Source organism: Squalius cephalus (genome assembly GCF_949319135.1).
Source record: "Squalius cephalus genome assembly, chromosome: 5".
NCBI lineage: Eukaryota > Metazoa > Chordata > Actinopteri > Cypriniformes > Leuciscidae > Squalius > Squalius cephalus.
The window spans coordinates 39,835,482-39,855,913 of NC_137126.1; the positions used below are offsets into that span (position 1 = coordinate 39,835,482).

At 37.1% G+C, this 20,432-nt stretch overlaps 2 protein-coding genes across 2 annotated transcripts; one reads left to right on the top strand and one right to left on the bottom strand.

Annotated features, from left to right (window-relative positions):
* Positions 1–114: 114 nt before the first annotated feature.
* ube3b (ubiquitin protein ligase E3B) lies at positions 115–13,870 on the bottom strand. Its single transcript, XM_079873152.1, has 27 exons — positions 13,769–13,870; positions 13,112–13,205; positions 12,724–12,898; positions 12,229–12,346; positions 12,027–12,086; positions 11,828–11,932; positions 10,324–10,420; positions 10,152–10,237; positions 9,241–9,323; positions 9,012–9,117; positions 8,772–8,892; positions 8,442–8,619; positions 8,160–8,329; positions 7,057–7,224; positions 6,507–6,678; positions 6,128–6,246; positions 5,814–5,928; positions 5,533–5,632; positions 5,242–5,361; positions 4,796–4,972; positions 4,429–4,677; positions 3,584–3,649; positions 3,420–3,478; positions 2,979–3,161; positions 2,162–2,273; positions 1,990–2,082; positions 115–1,901 (listed from the first exon to the last, which is right to left on the bottom strand). Exons 3-27 carry the CDS (start codon positions 12,882–12,884, stop codon positions 1,710–1,712), a joined length of 3,210 nt encoding a protein of 1,069 aa, XP_079729278.1. The 5' UTR covers positions 12,885–12,898; positions 13,112–13,205; positions 13,769–13,870; the 3' UTR covers positions 115–1,709.
* Positions 13,871–15,114: 1,244 nt separating this feature from the next.
* kctd10 (potassium channel tetramerization domain containing 10) lies at positions 15,115–20,372 on the top strand. Its single transcript, XM_079873178.1, has 7 exons — positions 15,115–15,197; positions 15,950–16,163; positions 16,287–16,456; positions 17,821–17,907; positions 18,001–18,053; positions 18,145–18,340; positions 19,059–20,372. Exons 1-7 carry the CDS (start codon positions 15,195–15,197, stop codon positions 19,275–19,277), a joined length of 942 nt encoding a protein of 313 aa, XP_079729304.1. The 5' UTR covers positions 15,115–15,194; the 3' UTR covers positions 19,278–20,372.
* The last annotated feature ends 60 nt before the right edge of the window (positions 20,373–20,432 follow it).

Consider the following 20,432-nt stretch of genomic DNA (forward strand, 5'->3'; position numbering starts at 1 on the left):
TTTTAATAATATATCAATTTAATCAATTTAAATTTTGATGTACCTAAAAAATAGGCTTCACTTTCTTTTTGCAAAACATATTTTCTGAATGTTTGTCCTTTAGATTTTGTGTGAGTGTGTGTGTGTGTGTGTGGGGGGGGGATTTCTTAACAGATTGACCCTAACCTTCTTTATGACAAAGCAAAGGAAAAAGAAAAGAAACAACACAACAATGTCAACAGCAGACTCTGACCTGTTTGACACAGACATGGAATCGTTTGAATCGTCCAGTGACATCATGCAAAGGGAGATTTTTTTCTTCTTTTTTTTTTTGTCCACTTGGAATAACAATTCATGATATTCCATTGAGCCCATTGAAATTTCAGGGAAGTCACTGTAACACTCTCCCTTTAAGAAAGAAGAAGAAAAAAAAAAACTCCCTACAAGAGCTGGTTTGATAGCTAGTCGTCTTCACCGTATGGCTTAATTCCAGTTTACACCGCAAAGATGGCCAGAGAGTTAGTAGATGACAGGGAGAGCAATTTGTCATGTGATGATTGGTTACTTCCAAGCTGGAGTAAAATTCCTTTTAGTGGTTTCATTCTTGCCTGTATTAGTTTGACATTAAGACAGCGTTAGAGATGAAAAAGCATGAGCAGAATAATGAGTATAATATAATGAGCAAAACGAAATGTCACTATGATGCATTCTGGGTCGGGGCCCTGTAGTGTATACCATGGGAAAGCAGGAAAGGTAAAGGTGCATCTCTGCAGGGACATCTCTTATCTGACATACTGCTGGCTCTGTCTCACTGAAGTCAATCAACAGGGCTGGGATTCCTCTCAACGCTCTGTCCTCAAGTCCAGCAGAAGTGTAGTGCGCTATGGGTTTGAAAGCATTTGCCGTACAAACAGGCAAAAGCCTCCTTTGTGTCTTGAGTTGCATGGCTTGCATTGCGTTAGTATTGCTTTCCTGTTCCCTTCCTGGGGGAGTGAGACACGGAGACCTGAGAGACAAAGCTGAACTGTTTTCTGCAGATCTTACATCTTTACATCCATCATTGTATCTGCCGTAACTTTAAAAGGAGGTTTAGGAGTGTTCATCAACAAATGGCCACAGTGCTTAGAAGCCAATAAAGACAAAACCAGATTTAGTTTTGGAGTTACTTTGCATGCAGACACTGAGTTGAGTTTCTCGGTCTCCGATTGACAGGTTTCACTGAAGTAAGAGTCAGAAGAACCCTGACTTGAAGACATTAAATTGAGCTGGTTTTAAACTGATTGTATAAGGCGTTTGAAGCTCTTTTGGCTTCAAATGCAAAAAAAGAAGAACATAACACTAAACATGGATCTTCAAGTGGTTCAAAAACTTTTCTGCAGGTAATGTTTGTACACTCTAATATACTTCTATGGTTGAGCTCCTCAAAGAGTCTCTAAGTCTGACTTGATACGTTTAGCTCAGTTCTACTATTTTAAGAAGTTAGTTCGTTCGTTTCTTTATTCACTTTCCATTTGGTGAACAAGACAGAGTAGACATTGATGGAAAAAATTGAGCTTGAGCACTTGAGGAACTCAAGGTCAAGAGCCTTAATTGAAGGCCACAATGCCAATAAAGCAAGATTGTAATTTTGTAACGTCTCCTACTTCAACCTCTGTGTGCCTCCGCCAGTCTTGCTGATGTTCATGTTTGTAGGTGTTTGTGTTTGTACATGTAGAATAAACCAGCATGGGTTATGAAAGCTCAAAGCCAGTGTTCATGCTGATGGCGTAGCGGAGTTTGTCTCTGAGGATGCTCTTCTTGCTGTAGTTGGGCAGCTTGAGCAGGTTGAAACAAGTGGAGGATGTAGGGAGGCGACCGCCTGGCTCCTTCTTACGGATGGTGAAAAATCCACGGAGAACGCTTCCTAAAGTGTCACCTGTGTCCTGCATGCACAATCAATCAAAAAAGAAAGATGAAACAACAAAATCTTTGCAGAACAGTGTATGGATTAAGATGATGAAGTGATCTAACCTGATCGTCAGATACTTCCACACAGCGGATTGAGAAAGGGGGTTTGAGGTAGGCAAAACCGAGCAGAGGAGGTCTTGAGCAGCTGGTGACAAACTGTGATGAAACAGCCACTTAATAGGCGCAGGCGGCAATAAACATTGAAATAACTCCTTTAAGATTTGATAAGTATTACCTTCAGGAACATGGCTCTCTCCTCAGGGGAGAAGTCACTGGAGAGAATGTCCCACAGCCAAAGAATGACTCTGTGGCTGCTATGGAAACCTCCATAATACACAGTGTGCTTCCTGGGAGACAGAGAAAATGACATGCATTGCTATGAGTAACCTTTTTATGACTTTTCTTCACGGCATGTATTTATTAGGGCTGAATGTGGACATCTTAGCAATTTTTGCACTGATTGTTGGAAAAGATCTGCACAATGAATATAAACAGGTTCTAAAATTAACACTCGCTAAGCACCAAATGCGAGTAAAAATCAGTGCTGGCGAGCATATGAAACGACGTCAATCGCCAGTTGGCCGGTAACATTTTTATGAATTCTAACAATGCAAAATTGTGAGAACGTGAACAAACATGAATAATCCTCGGGACAGTTGATGGGCCAGTGTTGCTAAGGTTTAAGCCTTGCCAATATAAATATTCAAGCTCAAGAAGACGCAAAAGGGAACTCTATTCGTTACTTTCACACAGAAATCCACTACTCAGACAGGGCATGAATACTGAATCAAGCTCTCTTTCATGTCTTCTTGCACTTGAACAAAAAAAGACAAAATTATTCTGGTCACAATAATTGTGTGGTGAAAATCTGATATTGTGCCTAATTTCATTGCCTGTGCACTGAAGGTGTTTATGCATTAGATGCTTCCAGCCTTGTTGATTATAGAGAGAAATTTGGATTTAATGTATTGCGTCATTCTTAGTTTGTATTATAAATCAACAAACTGATAAGCAAAACCCTTCAAAGCCAGAGTTAAGGACTGCAGGTTTACTTGAGATCATCCAGGTCTATCTCAGCGTTGTCTCCAGAGATGAGCCTCTGGACCTCAGGGGTGGAGAACATGTGCAGCCACTCTGGGTTGATGATGCTTCGGAAGCCCCTGATGAAAGCTGCCGTCTGCTCCTTGATCTGGGTGTGCATGCGGAAGTGGGCCATCAGGTGGATGTAGCTGATCCTGAAGGGTCGAAGGAGGGTTAATGACAAAACATGAACTGGAAACCATTCTTTTATTCTGTCCTATTTTAAGCTTGCAGAAAATTTCAGTATTTGTCTGTGGTAGCAAATCCCTATTTACTTTTTGAACCGCTCTGCTTCCAATGCTAATTTGTTTTTTCATCTGGTAATTTCTCCTTATTGTATTGCATGTAAATAGGAGGCAGCTCTGCCACCGAAATTGTATTTACACTTGACCGAAGACACAAAATGGACTCACTTGTTTTCATTAGTGACAGACATAGTCTTTCCACCAGGAATTAGCTCATGACAGACTAACTGTGACGAGACAAAGAAATGAAAAGAGTATTATAGAGAACAAGGAAAGCCAATAGTGTCACAAGAACCAACAAATTAGGTTCAGCAAACACAAAAGTTGCTTACCTGCCCCATGACCTCTTCATCGTAGGATAAAGTCAGACCCAGATCACTGACGTCCCCATCGTAACGCTGAAAATCAAATCAATAAACAGTCATGGATATAAATCTGTAATTCAAAGTCAAACACAAAAGTATATCTTAAATACTTTAATACATTCATTTATGAAGTTACAGAAGAAATATGTAACAAATTATAAATGCATTGTAAAATTTTAAGAATATTAAATGTTACGAAAGGCCCTTTCGCACCAAAGGCGATGCGAAAAAGCTAAACGAATCTCCATCAAGTGCTCCTTTTACACCAAGAGCAGAACAAATATGAAACAAATTCTGAATCTGAATAAGTCGGGCTGAAAGTTTGAAATGTATCAGTTTCACCTTGAAATCTTCACATAATTTTCATTAGTAAGGAGTTATATAACAGATACGATATTATTAACGATAGATTAGCAGTTTTTAAGGGTAACAGATTTCGGTAACCGCTACTGCTGCCTTGTAGGATTTAGTGACCCTGATGTTTATCTGCAGCTGTTCACCATAGTAAATTTGGATAACATTAAAGTGATTGTGTCGATGTGATTTTTTTAACACCTATCACATGCACTTCCACATGCTTGCACAACATTAAATCAATGAGATTCATGATGCGCAAGGGATCCACTATTTGATATTTAAGGTTTTTTTTCATTAATCATTTTTCTTTTATTTCAATCACACTGTCTGGACATCAAGCATTTTCAAGGACTATATTCAAAATCCAAGCACATTTCAAACCTTGAAAACATAATGGTTAAAATCAAGCATTTTCCAAACTGTACAAATGCTATAATAGTCACATTGGCACTGACCTTGATAGAGGTGAGGTTTTTGTAGAACTCTGAGTCGAGGGAGGGCAGCTCGTCTATGGAGCTATAGAAGGTGCTGTGATGGTGACCTAGAACCTGACTGAGGAAAAAAGAGGCAAAAGGCACATCCACCACGATGCCTTCATACATGGCCTTTCCCAGCATCTTTCCAACAAATTCATACAGCTGAAGGTGGTTCTCATGGATGCTGGAGGTTGGGGAGGGGTATAATCTCTCATTCCCACTGGTGGTCTGAAACAGAGAGAAAAAAAATGAAGTTGAGGTTTATTGGTAAAATAAGGAAGGTCTATTGAGGACTGTTTGGGTGAACTGATCCCAGCCATCTGAGCTAAAAGAGAGCAGTGTGTACCTTAAATAGATTGAGCGCTGGGTTGAAAACCTTCTTGATGATCTCTTCTAAAAACTCCTTAAACACACCATCCTGGTCAATTCCAGCCTCATCCACTCCTAAATCATTCACAAACTTCACGCGGATCACTCCCTTAATGGAATTGACAGGTAGACGACGCAGCTGATCATAACCATCCTATGAAGAGTAAGGTATAGAAAAAGATTATTACTATTAGTATTATCATTATTATCCAGCATTCATATTTTTACATTTGGCAGACACTTTCCTCCAAAGCGACTCACATTGCATTCAATGTCTAAATTTTATAAGTTCATCCATTCTCTGAGAAACAAACCCATGACCTTGGTGACGTGCTCTACCGTTTGAGCTACATAAAAGCTAATAGGCATAATACTCATTGTGTATGTTTTTATCAATCAAATGAATGACAAAGCATACATTACCTCCAACATGCGTGAGCGTCGAATGGTTATATGAGTCACATGTGGAGAGGCGGAGCTTGTTTCCACCAATCCAAGACTCTCTTTCTCTTTTGTCACAATGTTCCGGAACAGCAGCACCCTCTGCGGCAAAAACACATCTGTACATTTCACATTTTTGTTTAAAAATAAAATGAAGACCATTTTTTATATGGTCAATCTAAAATTTAATCTTTATATGATCCAATCAACTAAAGCATTCATGTGGCACCTCATGAGCATTAATAATTTCCCTGTTTTAAGTTTGATTCTCACATTTTTGTGTGGGATGACATGAGGAATGTACTGAAGTAGCAACTGTGCTCTTTTTTTGCCTTTCTCCAGCTCCTGGAACAACAGGCTGGGCTTCAGGTCTCTGTATTAGACATGGAGAAAAAAAATTAAACAAATAAGACCTATTTTGTTGGCCGATGCATTTATCTTTCCCTTATATGAGAATAATAATCTCAGTAATTTGTTTTTGAATGGATCCCAATCCCAACTCTAAAGTAAAACCAGAGAGTAATTTGGATCAGTGATATCTAAGAGTGACACACTTGCGGAGCCAGTGATCTTCAGGCGTGAATCTCCTGCGACAATCCCGCTCATACAGAACCATCAGCCAGCCATGAACACTGTGGAATAAGTCTAGCTTCTCCCCTTTGGTATTCTCTGAAATAAATTAATGACCATAGTTAATCACCACACACAGAAAGCACATTATCACTGGCCCCATATGGAAATGGCTAAAAAAAACTGTGGTTTATCTAAACGAGAAGAAATTACTAGGGAAAAAGACTGGACAAAAGAATGCATAAACAAAGTCCCTAATTGCAAAAACAAACATATGGGATAAATAATAACTGCTCACCTAAAATACCATCCCAGATCATCTTGAACACAAATGTGTTGAGGAACGAGGAGATGGTGACAAGCTCTTCCATTTTAAAAGAAATCTGCTCCTCATACACCTCTATGTCATCCAGGATTCTGTAATATAAATCACAGAATAACATGCAAACACATACATACATACATACATACATACATACATACATACATACATACATACATACATACATATATATATATATACATATATATATATATATATATATATATATATACACACACACACACATATATATATTATTTTTGTAGTAAAAATAAATGTAAATGAATACGGTTTTAAATAAATCGAATTAATGCAAAATAGAAGCAGCGTCACCAGTGAACTATACAACTCTTACGTGATGAGATGTCTGGAACAGTCACAGAAGAGCATCAGCATGGCCAGGAGCTGTTTGGACTCTTCCGTGTCATTATTGAGACACTCCATGAAGAGTCGTAGCCCCCCCTGAGGGCCAAGCTCACAGATAAATGCCCACAGCTTAGGCAGCAGTTCATCCAGATACGTCAGTCCTGGAAACAGGTTAATTAGAAACCATAGAATCAAGATTAACAAGAATGTTAACCTCATTTATTATGATATAAAATATTGAGAGGACCAAGAATTTTTGTTTCACTGGCCTATACTACAATGGTCTTGGACCTACCCTACCCTACAGACAACTATTATTCTGCAAAAGTGTCTGATAAAAGCATAAACTGTTTTTTCAGGATCTGGAAACAAGGTGAGCTGTAACTCTTGGAGCATGTGCATTAACCTCTGGCTCTGACAAAATACAATACTTCACTAAGAGATAAAACATTACTGAAGTGTTTGCGTGAGTGAATGTACATTCATAGGTGTGTAAACAGAAATGACTTCCTAAATGGTTTCATATGAAAAGCACATACCTGTGAGTATCTGCAGGCGGATTTGTGTGAGTGTGGTGAGGGCCGTCTGATACAACACACAAATACTGCACACCTTCTGGACCTCAGCTGAATCCACACGCTTCCCCCCGACCGGTTTCAGGATGTTCCGCACAGACGCAGACTTTTGGAACGCTCTCTTGAACAGATCTAACCGTGCAGAGAGTTTAACAAGGGATCTTCAGTGAAAACAGGATGAATACAGACTTGATGACACTAGCATCACACTGTGTACTTTTTAAACAGCACTTAAAATAGACTCAGAGACAGTGTGGCTTCCTTTAGGCCAACCTATACCTCCAAGACTTCAAAGAAAATATTTGAAGGCCCCCTAAGATATTTCCAATACTTCTACAATGATGCTCAACTTTTTATTTGCAAAAACTAGGAGTGGCAATATATCAAAATAAATAAAATAATTAAATTAATTTCCATAATCAAAATAACTGAATGTTCTTCATGCTTTAAATTTTTTATTACCAGTTAATTTACAGTACTTTTTTAGTTTGTAATTATTTTTATTCCTTTTTTTTTTTTTAAATCACAAAGCAGTTTTTGTACCCATCAAACATATTATAGAGCTTGACAATTTATATAAATTTGTCCATTTAAAATAACCTCATACAGTATATCCAGGTTGTCCAAGATCATGAGAACCCTGGTTCTAGAAATGTTTTAAGGAAATTAAGTTTTTAAAGGAATGACTAAAAATAAGAAATAGGATTTCAGGTTACATTTGGATTTTTAAGTTGTTTTAGCTGATTTTAAACCTTAAACCTTCTTTTGTCAAATCTTAAATCATTTTAAGCCATCTTAAGACCCCCTTGGAAGTGTGCTGAGGCCCCCTAGTGGGTACTGGCCCCAGTGGATGAGAACTTCTTTAGGGTTAGTACAAAAAAGTGGTCAGAAATATGGCAGAAATTTTTGCATAAGCGGTCTTCTGATAATTAGTCAACATCTTTGAGTGTGCTTTAATGGTAATCATTATAAACTCTATGTGTAGTCCAATAGTCCATGTGTAATCATCTACTAAATCACTTCTGTTCTATGGGTCTGGTTAAAAAAATAAATAAAATGTTTCTCACTTTTGACGGGCAAGTTATTCTGTAATGAGCTTGGCTGAAGAGAGGGTGGTGGGGTGGGATCTTGAGTTTCTAGCTTTTTGCTGAGAACGTCACAGAAGAGTGTGCAGATCACTGGAACTCCCCACAAACACTGTAACTGCTTTGTTACTAACGGCATAGACTCATTAAGCCTGGAGAGAGAGAAAAACAAGAGAGAGAAAGTGAAAGATTGTTTAACAGGATAGCACAACAGAGAAATCCAGAAACTATGTGCTTTATTTTGTCAATAAAACAATGACATACCCATAGTCAACAGTCTGGGAGAACCAGCCCAACACTGGGTGCCAGTGTGTGAGATTGGATTTCTTCTGAGACACATATCTCTGACAGTATGACAACATATCTGTCAGATCCTTGACAAAGTGACCCGCTTCCTGCTCTAGAACTTTTACATTAAAGTATCCCAGCTGAATGAGGTTACCTGGAAACAAAACATAAAAGAGATGATGAGATAAATGACAAACTAAGTACATCTCGAGTATTGATTTTCAGCTCTCCATTCAGAAGCCCAGCTTTGTTCTCCAAATCCAATACACACTTCAAAAAGTGTGTGTATAAAGCACACATGCTTACCCAGTAAGCACAGAGTGTGGCTTCCCTCCAGACACACACAGATATCCAAACACTGCTCTTCTCGGCTTAAAAACAAGACAAACTTGCGAAAGAGGTCATGGGTCTGGATGGTGACCATACACTGCAAGGAGCACAAATTCAGACAGGTGAAATCATATTCTCACAATTTTTATTTTGAGATCTTTAAGATGTGTGTGCAAATGAGGTTTTATTATCCTTCCGTATGTGTTTGTTTCTTACATCTGGAGTGAGAGTGTTGAGGTGCGAGATGAACGCTGGAACAGACATGATGTGGAGAAGGAAAGACCTCAGCAGGTTGTCTGAGAAATGTGCAGCGACAACTGGCCTAAAATACACCAGGACAAAAAGCTCATCACATTATGGAGGCGACTTCACAGAAAAAGAGCTACTGATGTAATCAGACCGAGAGATGTCTCGGAGAGCAAATCCAGTTCTCATGGCAACCGACCTGAGTGACAGTGTAAAAATGGCCGTGAGGGTTCCTTTGGAAAGGGAAGGTCTGGATCTTGCCAATCCATTTGTAAGTAGAATCTGCAAACAGCAAAGATGCTTATTATGAGAAAAATGTTTGAAGCTCAAACTCTAAGTTCAACTTAGAGCTTCAATCAGTTAAAAATTTTAATCAGATCACAATTAATTGCATATACACTTCTGTTAAAATTTTGGGGTCAGTAATGAAATTAATACTTTCATTCAGCAAGAATGCATTAAATTGATTAAAAATGACAGTAAAGACTTTTACATTTTAACAAAATATTTATATTTAAAATAAAAGCTGTTCTTTCTATTCATTAAAGAATCCTGGAAAAATGTATAATCGTGTGGCAAGCAGGATGAGGCCGAGGGCCGTGAGAACGGAGCGAGGCCGGTGACGTGATTGATAATGAACCGCACCAGTCTCGAGTTTCTCACGGAGGAGCGACGACAGTGAAGGACGAGAGAGGACCAGGCCTGGACATTTATGTTATGTTTTTATTATGTGTGTGCAGCAGTCGTCTGTGAGGAGCTGCCGCTTTTACTTTCGTTTAGTGTTTGTTTATTTATTAAAGTGTGTTTGAATGTTCGCCGGCTGCCGCCTCTTTCTTCCTTATCTTAAACTTCGTTACACACCGTTTCCACAAAAATATTAAGCAGCACAACTGATTTCAACATTGACAATAAGAAATGTTTCTAGACAAAATCAACATATTAGAATGATTTATGGAGGATTATATGACACTGAGGAATAGAGTAATGGCTGATGAAGAAAATACAGATTTAGCGACCCTAAATCTTTGAATACAAGTCTATATCGTTATTTGCTGGGAAACGTTTCTGAACAAGAGCAAGATTCTGATTGGCTGTTTGGATGAGCAGTACCTGAAGAACAGAGTAGAAGCCCTTCTGATTGAGATGTCCCATGATGTTCTCACAAATCCTGTTTAAAGCAGGCTTGAGGGCCTCCCCTAAAAAAAAGACAGGAAATTCTAGTAGGGTTTTACGTATTTTAGCCTGCAAATCATCTCACAAGCTCTGATTATGTGACACTGACCCTTTCCTCGGATGATTTTCCACGTTGATGTGTCAGTGAATGTTATCAGCATTGTCAGGTACAGCGTCACCAATTTATTATCTTGTAGTATGTCAGGCTGCAGAGAGAGAAACGGAAAAACAGGAAACAAGTATTCATCAAGAAGCACTTCCTGACAGATAACTGACAGACTCAGAATTGAATTAAAGGGTTAGTTCGCCCATATAAGACATGAAGTTGTATGCAATCCTTACCAGCACTATAGTGCATACACACTGACCCACTCTGTGGTCACCTCCCTGGTCAGAGTTCTGGCCGCTCGAAGTTTTTCAAGAAAGTATTCCCGGTTAGTTTCCGGGGCCTCAAAACTGTGCGTATTTACGTGAAAAAAATATATGCGTTTCAAAGCTTGATTAATTTACATCACAAAAAACACTCCGGGCAAAATTCTTACCTCAGTTTTAATCGGCACTATTTTCTTTCCATTTCTATCAATCCGCGCTGCTGTCAACGTCAACAGTGCGCACGTTCCGATCAGCTGTTCCATAGTGTTTACACAATCGAATGACAACGACTTAAAAAGTACAAAATTAACAATGGTGCGAACTTGTAAATTCCCAGGTTGTGACCACAAGAGAGTGCCGGGATCACTGTTCAGCATCGTTTTCCTGTTTCGGATAATGAGACAGCTTTGGCTGGTTGCCATCGGCTACTCTGCGGGAGCTAAAATATCCAGAATAAAGGATTTTCGTGTGTGCAGTGCTCACTTCAGCGAAGACGATTACATCCCCAACCAAGGAGGAAAAATAAAAAAAAAGATTTTAAAGAGTTTTGCTGTACCAGTATCACAGGTAAGCTCTATTTACTAACTTTATAATCCCATGTCTAAACTGTACGGTAAACAAGCTGATGTTTAGACTCCAGTGGAAATCACGTGAAAAGAGGTCTAATATAAAAACAGTTTAGGGATATAGGTACAATTTTGCGGGTAAGCTCTATTTACTAACTTTATGATCCCATATCTAAACTGTACGGTAAACAATCTGATGTTTAGACTCCAGTGGAAACCACGTGAAAAGAGGTCTAATATAAAAACAGTATATAGGGATATAACGATGGAATCTGAACGGTGATCCCGGCACATCGGAACGTGCGCACTGTTGACGTTGACAGCAGCGCGGATTGATAGAAATGGAAAGAAAATAGTGCCGATTAAAACTGAGGTATGAATTTTGCCCGGAGTGTTTTTTGTGATGTAAATTAATCAAGCTTTGAAATGCATATAATTTTTTCACATAAAAACGCACAGTTTTGAGGCCCCGGAAACTAACCGGGAATACTTTCTTGAAAAACTTCGAGCGGCCAGAACTCTGACCAGGGAGGTGACCACAGAGTGGGTCAGTGTGTATGCACTATAGTGCTGGTAAGGATTGCATACAACTTCATGTCTTAAATGGGCGAACTAACCCTTTAATGATGAGTAATTCAAAAAGATAAAGCACTGATCATAAAGCACTAATATTACCTTCAGTTTTTTCAGAAATTCACAGGAGACCCAAAGAACATCTTTGATCTGTTTCAGCCAGGGGATGGTGAGATCTTTTGAAAGGGCCAGAGATACATACCATACCTAGAAAAACAATAGCTTGTCACCACAATGCAAAAATGTGGAACTAATGTAAACATAAAAATATGTTTTATGCATTGCTTGGTAAAAGACTTACTTTAGGTTCATTCTCAACATCCATGCTACTTAGTATGATTCTACACAACTTCTCAAATCTCTGTGTTAGAGAAAAACACAATGCCATCATTAATTATATTCACAAAATGTGTTAAAAAAAATACATTTCACCTAAATAAACAAATCTTAACTAAACTTAATCTAAATGAATTTTAAAAAGGGTAACATTATGTGATGCTTACCAACTTGTCATCCTTGCTCAATATAAATAACAATTTTCTTGCAATTTTGAAGATGGATAATGCATTTCTTTTTGTTGAACCTGCATCGCTGACTGCAAAGAAATCATCAACCTCTTTCCTAAAACAGAAAATAATGTAAATAATATGTATAAATTCTCAAACAGCAACTTTATAAAACTGAAAAAAAAATAAAAAAAAATAATGAAATTGATAAATTAATCAAAACTATAATAGGATATTAACAATCCCAAATAACACTGGCTCAAACAAACCAAGCTATTTTTTTTAAATAGTATTTACATTATTCAAGACATTAACGTACAAACGGCATAAGAGAAAGTATTAATAATGAATTCTTCACCTTTAATAACCTCTGTGAGGGTTTCACTCCTCATTTTTACTTTTTTATCTTAGGCCAACAAAGTCAGCTAAAACAGCGATATAACTGTCTAGAATGTTTGACTATTGTAAAGAACGGTTCATGTCAGCCCTAACCTGATTTCCCTTTGCAACCTGCAACGGCAGAGGAATCTTCTGACCAGAGCCTGGATTTGTGTGGCAGCTCTCTCTTTCTCCTTATAACCTTTCCGTTCCTCCCTTGCTATCCTGGCTTTATCCAGGAACTGGGTTTTGGACGTTTGGGTAGCGGTGAACATGTTTTCACTCTTAACTGTGGGTTAAATTTAAAAAAGTCATGGCCAGGAACAAAAATCTACATCACAGCTGAGAGCAAAAACAAAGTCAGAGGCTATGTATGCAAGTACAGAAGTGTATAATTAGATTCATTTATACTCAAAGCATGATCAGTTAATAAAGAAAACTATGTCTCATTTACAATTAAAACAATTTAAGACCTCTATCTTACATAAACACACACAATTACCTTGCCCTAATGCAGTGACTAGTAATGCTGCTTCCACGGGTCACAAGAATACTATCACATATCCACGCGTGTTGTTCTGCATATCCATTGGACTCTACAGAACAGAAGAGTAATTCGCTTTGATAACTTTTATTTAAGAAAATTAATAGTACTTTAAAGTACAAACGATCTACTGAGTTGTAGCCTAAGTCATGAGTTGAGGTATTAAAACAACATGATTTTGATTAACAAAATTACTCCGGAGATGATATGTATAAACATATGGGAGATTTTACCAGACACATCAACAGATCACAAAGCAAAAATTAAAATCAAAGAATATCTGACAGAATTATCAGACCAAAACTGAGGAGAGTCCATATCATTTACTCGAAACAGTGGTGACGGTTTGCTTACACGACAGGATAAGCACTCAACGGAAACAATATTAGCACTAAAGATTTAAATTAGTAGAAGATTTTAACAAAAAACACAACGCAGTTCAAGTGAATTTAACGAACCCACAGAGACAATAACATTCACACTAGCTATCCAGCTAGCAACACAGTTGCAACATTTAGCGAGCTGGCAACGCTTGGGAAATGTTGTCACTTGATAAACGTGTTTCAAATAAAATGTCAAGAAAGTATTTACATTATGTACAGAGGTTTCATTTACCTGAGCGTTTGAGAATAAATGGAAAAGTGATGTAAACAAAAGAGCGACCCAGACACCGCAGCTCTAATCCATTAACGGTGTAACATCGTAATACTTCCGGATGAACATTTTTGTCATGACAATCCACTTTCACAAGAAATATAGATCATACTTGTTTTTTTGCCGTACAGCATTGATATCGATTCTTTATTAAAGCGATATTACTCTTTACTATTTTAAACGTTTTAACGAGTAATCTGAGGATTAGAACAGCAGGGAGATATGTTTTTGTACTAACACTTTATGAAACATTTGGCGGAACCCTTTGTGAAACTGCGTGCTGAAAAATGTTGATGTATTGTTTTGTTAGTTAGTTTGTTTGTTTATATTCAAATAACAGGAGAAGGCAGACAGTCATAAAAGATAAATCCATATAAACCGAAACAGAAAAATCTAATCTTTTTTATATTAAAAATCGAATACGTCACTTTCAATAACAGAGATGAACAACTTTATGGTTGTTCTTTATCAGGATAAAAGATTTAAAAAATTGGTGGGAAAAAAGTATTTGGAAAACAGTCTACATTTGGTACAGCTGACTTGTATTTTGCTTTATGCATACGATATTTCCCAAATAAAATAAGAATTTGAATTACATTGTCCATCTCCAACCAGTATCACATTCCATAAACACGAATCAGTTATTGTAAAAATCTTGGGTGTATATATATATATATATATATATATATATATATATATATATATATATATATATATACAAGATTGTCAAAAGTTTGGAAACATTACTATTTTTAAAGTCTCGTGCTCATCAAGCCTGCATTTATTTGATCAAAAATACAGGAAAAAAAACAGTAATATTGTGAAATATTAATACAATTTAAAATAACTGTTTTATATTTCTAAACTTTAAAATATAATTTATTTCTGTGATGCAAAGCTGAATTTTCAGCATAATTTAGTCATTAGTGCCACATGATCCATCAGAAATATATATATATATATATATTCTTTTCTCACATTTCTTTTTCAGCCTTCCTTTAGCCTACATGTCCAAAAACAATGTAGTACTGTGGCATCTAAAAGTGAACTTTATCAGATCTGTTGCTTTAAATGTTCTTTGTTTTCGTTTTTTGTATAACAGAAAAAGTTCTTTGTATGAATCTCTTTTGTTAGATAGATATAAAAACCCCAACACTCACAAATAAGTGTACAGGTACAATCACAGCAAGTGTGAACATTAAATGACAGGACACTGGACCGGTGGAGTTACTTCCCATCTACTGTAATGAAAAGCGCGATCGTTTATTCTGCCCCGATTGCCTGTAAGCGCGTGACCTGCAGCTCGTGAACGAGTCTGGGCTGCGACCGGAAGTGATCTAATTCCAGACCCGTTCCAAGCGGCCCGAAAGAATCGGGGGGGATTTCTATGGTAAGTAATGATATTTGTCTGATATTTCATCTAATTTATCCTGTTCTTTTAGAGTATATTTTAATAACTATTTGGTTTTGCGTGTAGTTATTAGCTTTTTACCAGTAATTTCGTGTTTTCTTTAAAGAAATGGAGATAACAAGCTAGTGTGCTAGTTTAGCTCTTTTAGCTTTTTAGCTCCTGTAGCCATCTGTTTCCTATGAGTAACTTTAAATTAAACAATGTATTTTATTCGCGTTCAGTTACGAATCATGTTTATACACAAACAAATATATACAGGAATTTACATGACTCAAATCTACTTGGTTTAAGTGAAAAATCCCAGCAGGTTTGGGTGTGACGTCATTAAATCCTGTCCCGTTGTGCGACGAACCTTGTTTCTCATTGCATGATAGAGAAGTTAACATGCTTTAATGTTTTACAATTAATCAATTTGTTCATGCGTTACATTTAAGGTTAAGGGAATATGTGAGGTGATATGCACTGACCCACCCCCTAAAACTATAAAAACGTCCATACTTTTTTTTAAATCTTTGACATTTACGCCATTTTAATTCATCTACTAAAGAAATTTCACACTGTCCCTCACTGTGTTCATACACATTTCATAAACACTTTAAAGAATGATAGAGTGGTGTGTGTGTGTGTGGGTTTGCAATATAGATTCCTATGTCATTAATCCCCTGAAAGAACTGAATATTAGTTTGTGTGTCCTTCATCACCATTCATTCCCATCCCTGTCTGATTTTCAGGAAGAGATGTCAGGAGAAAGTGTGGTGAGCTCGGCTGTGCCGGCAGCTACAACACGGACCACCTCCTTCAAGGGGTCTAGTCCCAGTTCCAAATACGTAAAGCTGAATGTCGGGGGAGCGCTGTACTACACCACCATGCAGACCCTGACCAAACAGGACACCATGCTGAAGGCCATGTTCAGTGGCCGTATGGAGGTCCTCACAGATAGTGAAGGTAGCTGTACTGTTATAGCTGCCTGAAGAAGTATTCAAGTAGAATGATGAAGCATATGAATGCAAATGCGTGGTTCTGAAGCATCCAGGTATCACTTTTTTTTAACCTCTGATCTTTCTCCAGGCTGGATTCTGATTGACAGGTGTGGGAAGCACTTTGGGACCATCCTGAACTACCTCAGGGATGGAGTTGTCCCGTTACCTGAGAGCCGGAGGGAGACGGAGGAGTTACTGGCAGAGGCAAAGTATTACCTGGTGCAGGGCCTGGTGGATGAGTGTCAGGCAGCATTACAGGTAGAGTATACATGCTATAGAGAGACTGCATTAGGGCAAGAGAAACCTGAGAGATTTGTGTTCCTCCATTTATTCACATAACGGTTAAAATTTTGGAATAGTTACGATTTTTAATTTTCATTTAAAAAAAGCATCTTCTGCTCAGCAAGGCTGCATTTTTTGTAATCAAAAATACAGTAAAATAACTTTGAAATATTATTACAATTTTAAAAAACTGATTTCTGTTTTACCCATATAATAATATAATTAATGCTGAAAACAGTTCTTGCTGCGTAATACTTTTTTTTTCAGGCTTCTTTGATGAATAGAAAGTTCAAAAGAACAGCATTTATTTGACGTAGACATCTTTTACTGTATCTTTGATTAATTTATTTATCCTTGCTTAATAAAAGTATTAATTTATTTTCTTTCTTTTTAAAAAAAAATCATACTTGCCTCAAACTTTTGAGTGGTAGTCTTATCACGGTTTCCACAAAAATATTAAGCAGCAAAATCTACATTTTCTACATTGATGATAATAATAAGAAATGTTTCTTGAGCACCAAATCAGCATTAAAAACATTCTGAAGGATCATGTGACACTGAAGTAATGGTTTCTGAAAATTCAGCTTTGCCATCACAAAAATAAATTACATTTAAATATATATTCAAATCTAAAAGTTATTTTAAATTAATTACATTTCAAATTAAAATTTTAACTTAATAATATTACATTTCAAATTAATATTTCATAATATTTCTGTTTTTATTCTATTTTTTTTTTTTATAAAATAATTGCAGCCTTGGTGAACATAAAGAGCATAATTATTTAAAAAAAGAAAAAATTCCAAACTTTTGACTGGTAGCGTAAACATTAATGAGCACACCAAGAACTCATCAAATAAGGTAAATAGAAGTTCGACCGTACATGCTTGATGCGAAGGAACAATCCTCATTGGTTGTTGTGACACGCAAGAACGAACTTCATTGGTTTCTTGCATATCAAGCAAGCACGTTTTAGCGTCCATTTACTATATTTGATGTGCTCTATGTGTGTTGATGTTTATATGTGAATAAAAGCCTAAATTAAATCTGTTTATCATATAAAGCGATCACGTCTCTTAAAAAGACAGATTAAACCACTCAATTCTTTTTGAAGTGTCAAATTTTTGGTGTAATTGACCAAAACGCATCTCTCAGGTTTCATTAAAAATATCTTCATTTTTTTTTAAAATATGAATGAAAGTTTAATGGGTTTGAAATGACATGAGGGTGAGTAAATGATGACAGAATTCGAATTTTTGGGTGAACTAACATATTCCATAATTCCATATTCCGTAATGTTTTTGTTTTAATAACATTTTGGATTTAAAAAAAAATTTCAGAACAAAGATGCGTATGAACCATTCTGTAAAGTTCCACTGGTGACATCATCTAAGGAAGAACAGAGGCTCATTGCCACTGCTAATAAGGTACAAATTCTTCACAACCATGTCGATCTTAAAGACATTTTATTTGCTTATGCCCACAACAGAAACTTGACTTGTCTTTCTGTGTGTTTGCAGCCTACAGTCAAACTGCTGTACAACAGGAGCAACAATAAGTATTCATATACAAGGTAAAATTAGCTGAATTTCTTACAAGGTTTGGGTTGCTGGGACACATACTGCTGAGCTTTCACCTGATCGAATTGCCCTTTCTCTTTGTAGCAACTCTGATGACAACATGTTGAAGAACATCGAGCTGTTTGACAAGCTGTCTCTGAGGTTCAACGGCCGAGTGCTCTTCATCAAGGATGTAATTGGTGATGAGATTTGTTGCTGGTCTTTTTACGGCCAGGGCAGGAAGATTGCAGAGGTGTGCTGCACCTCAATAGTCTACGCTACTGAGAAGAAGCAGACAAAGGTAAAGAGTGATCAGTTCATCCACATAAAAAATCTAAAAATTTATCTAGTCTATCATCAGGGTTTCTGCGGGTTTTAAAAAGTCTCAATTTGCCCTTCCACAAATTAAGGGCTTAAATTAGAGCAGAAATTCTTAATTGAATGATGTCATGGCATTAAATGTTGCATGCACTGCAAAAATGTTCTTCCTTAGTATTTTTGTCTTGTTTTCAAATGCAGATATTTGTCAGTGGGTATGAAAACTTTTGATTTTTCTGAACCCATTGGCAGCTATTTGCTCATTTTAATCATTAACACTTAATTTCTCAGAAAACAAGACTTATGTCATTTTGCTTCTTAAATAAATGTATCTTCATTTAAGAATCTTTAGACATTTGTTCTGGAAAACAAGATAAAAATACTGAGGAAAAACATTACTTTTTTGCAGTGTAATCATAGTACAGTAAGTTATTTCCATATTCTAGTGGTTGTGAAAGTAATTCAAAAAGTAATGGAGATCTTTTAGAAGTTGTATTTTCAAGCTTTGAAGTGTTGCTAATACTACTCAATGTGTGCTTCCTAGACATTTATATAACATTGATGTATTGTTCGCTTAATTTATTCTGTACATTTTCTTTACTAGGTTTTACCTGCAGAAACCTGTTTTTATTTAAGATCAGAAACAGAACTGGCACCTAAAATATGTCACTCACCTTTTTTAATGCTTCCCTCGATCACAGGTTGAGTTCCCAGAGGCTCGCATCTATGAAGAGACCCTCAACATCTTGCTGTATGAGTCTCAAGATGGCCGAGGACCAGACAATGCACTGCTGGAGGCCACAGGGGGCGCTGCAGGTCGTTCCCACCACATCGACGAGGACGAAGAGAGGGAGCGCATTGAAAGAGTGCGGAGGATCCATATCAAACGTCCCGATGACCGCACTCACCACCACCAGTGACCCTACAGTTTCACCACGTTTCAGTGCCTTAACAACTACCAGCGCTTCAGATACGCTCCTGTATTTGCACACGGACACGTCAGTTAAGTTTATACTGAGTCTGCTTTCTTAGAGAGACAAAGGAATACTAGTTAGTATTGATAATGTTATATAAATATAGCATATAGGGCAGTGCAGCATTGGCCTCTCCTCAAACGGCAGTTGTGCATTTGAGGACCTTACTAAAAAGTTATGGGATGGTGTTAGTGTGAACAGAAGGGTAGTTTTACTGCATTCATGACATTCCCTTAACGTTTTGCCCTATTTGCTATTCATAAAGCAAGTTACAAATTGAATATATCAAGTTGATCAACTGTCATTTAATTTGTAGATTTACAGCTAATGAATATTATCAGAATTTAGTTGTTAGCCATAGTATTCTTGTCCATTTTGTCATTTGTTTTATTATTTTCTTCTGTTTGATTGAAGACTGTAGGGTTCCTGGTGCCTTATAGATTAATACTGTTCTTTTGCGTGTTGTCATAGATGTTGGATTTTTGTAGTTTTTGAGTTTAGTTTATCCCCAATTAATTGTTTTTGTTTGCTTTGGCGCTTTGAATTGAAGTGTTGGAGCAAGCGTTTGACAGTGCTGATATTGTCTTACTGAGATTTGATTTGAGTTCCAGCGAATTTCACTGGCCTTGAATGTGTCTGTGTGGTTTGGCAGTCCAGTGATCAGTGAATTCAGTGAAGGAGGATATTATTGTTATTATTATGGATTTTCAATCCAGAGCTCCCCTATGTTTACACTCAGAGGAGAGTGTCATAAAAATTCTTAATCTGTCAATTTTCATTTTATTATGCTTGTGCAAAAATATTTGTGCAAACTGTCACTTGCGCTTAATCTGGATGCTTCATTTGAATGCTGGATTTTTGAGAGGTCTGTATGAGTTTGGTCAATAGAGGGCAGTATAGTGTTATGGTGCTTTCACTCATGTACATGAGGCACTTTTAGATGATCAAACCCAGAAATCAGCAAGTTTTCAATGCCCTTTGAGCTACAATCAGTAAACTACTAGAGTAAACTCGGATTATGCTTTTAAATACTTTTCTGATGCACTGTATTAAATTCCATCAAGTTAATTACGCATCTGGGTTTTGTAAGTGATCACATAC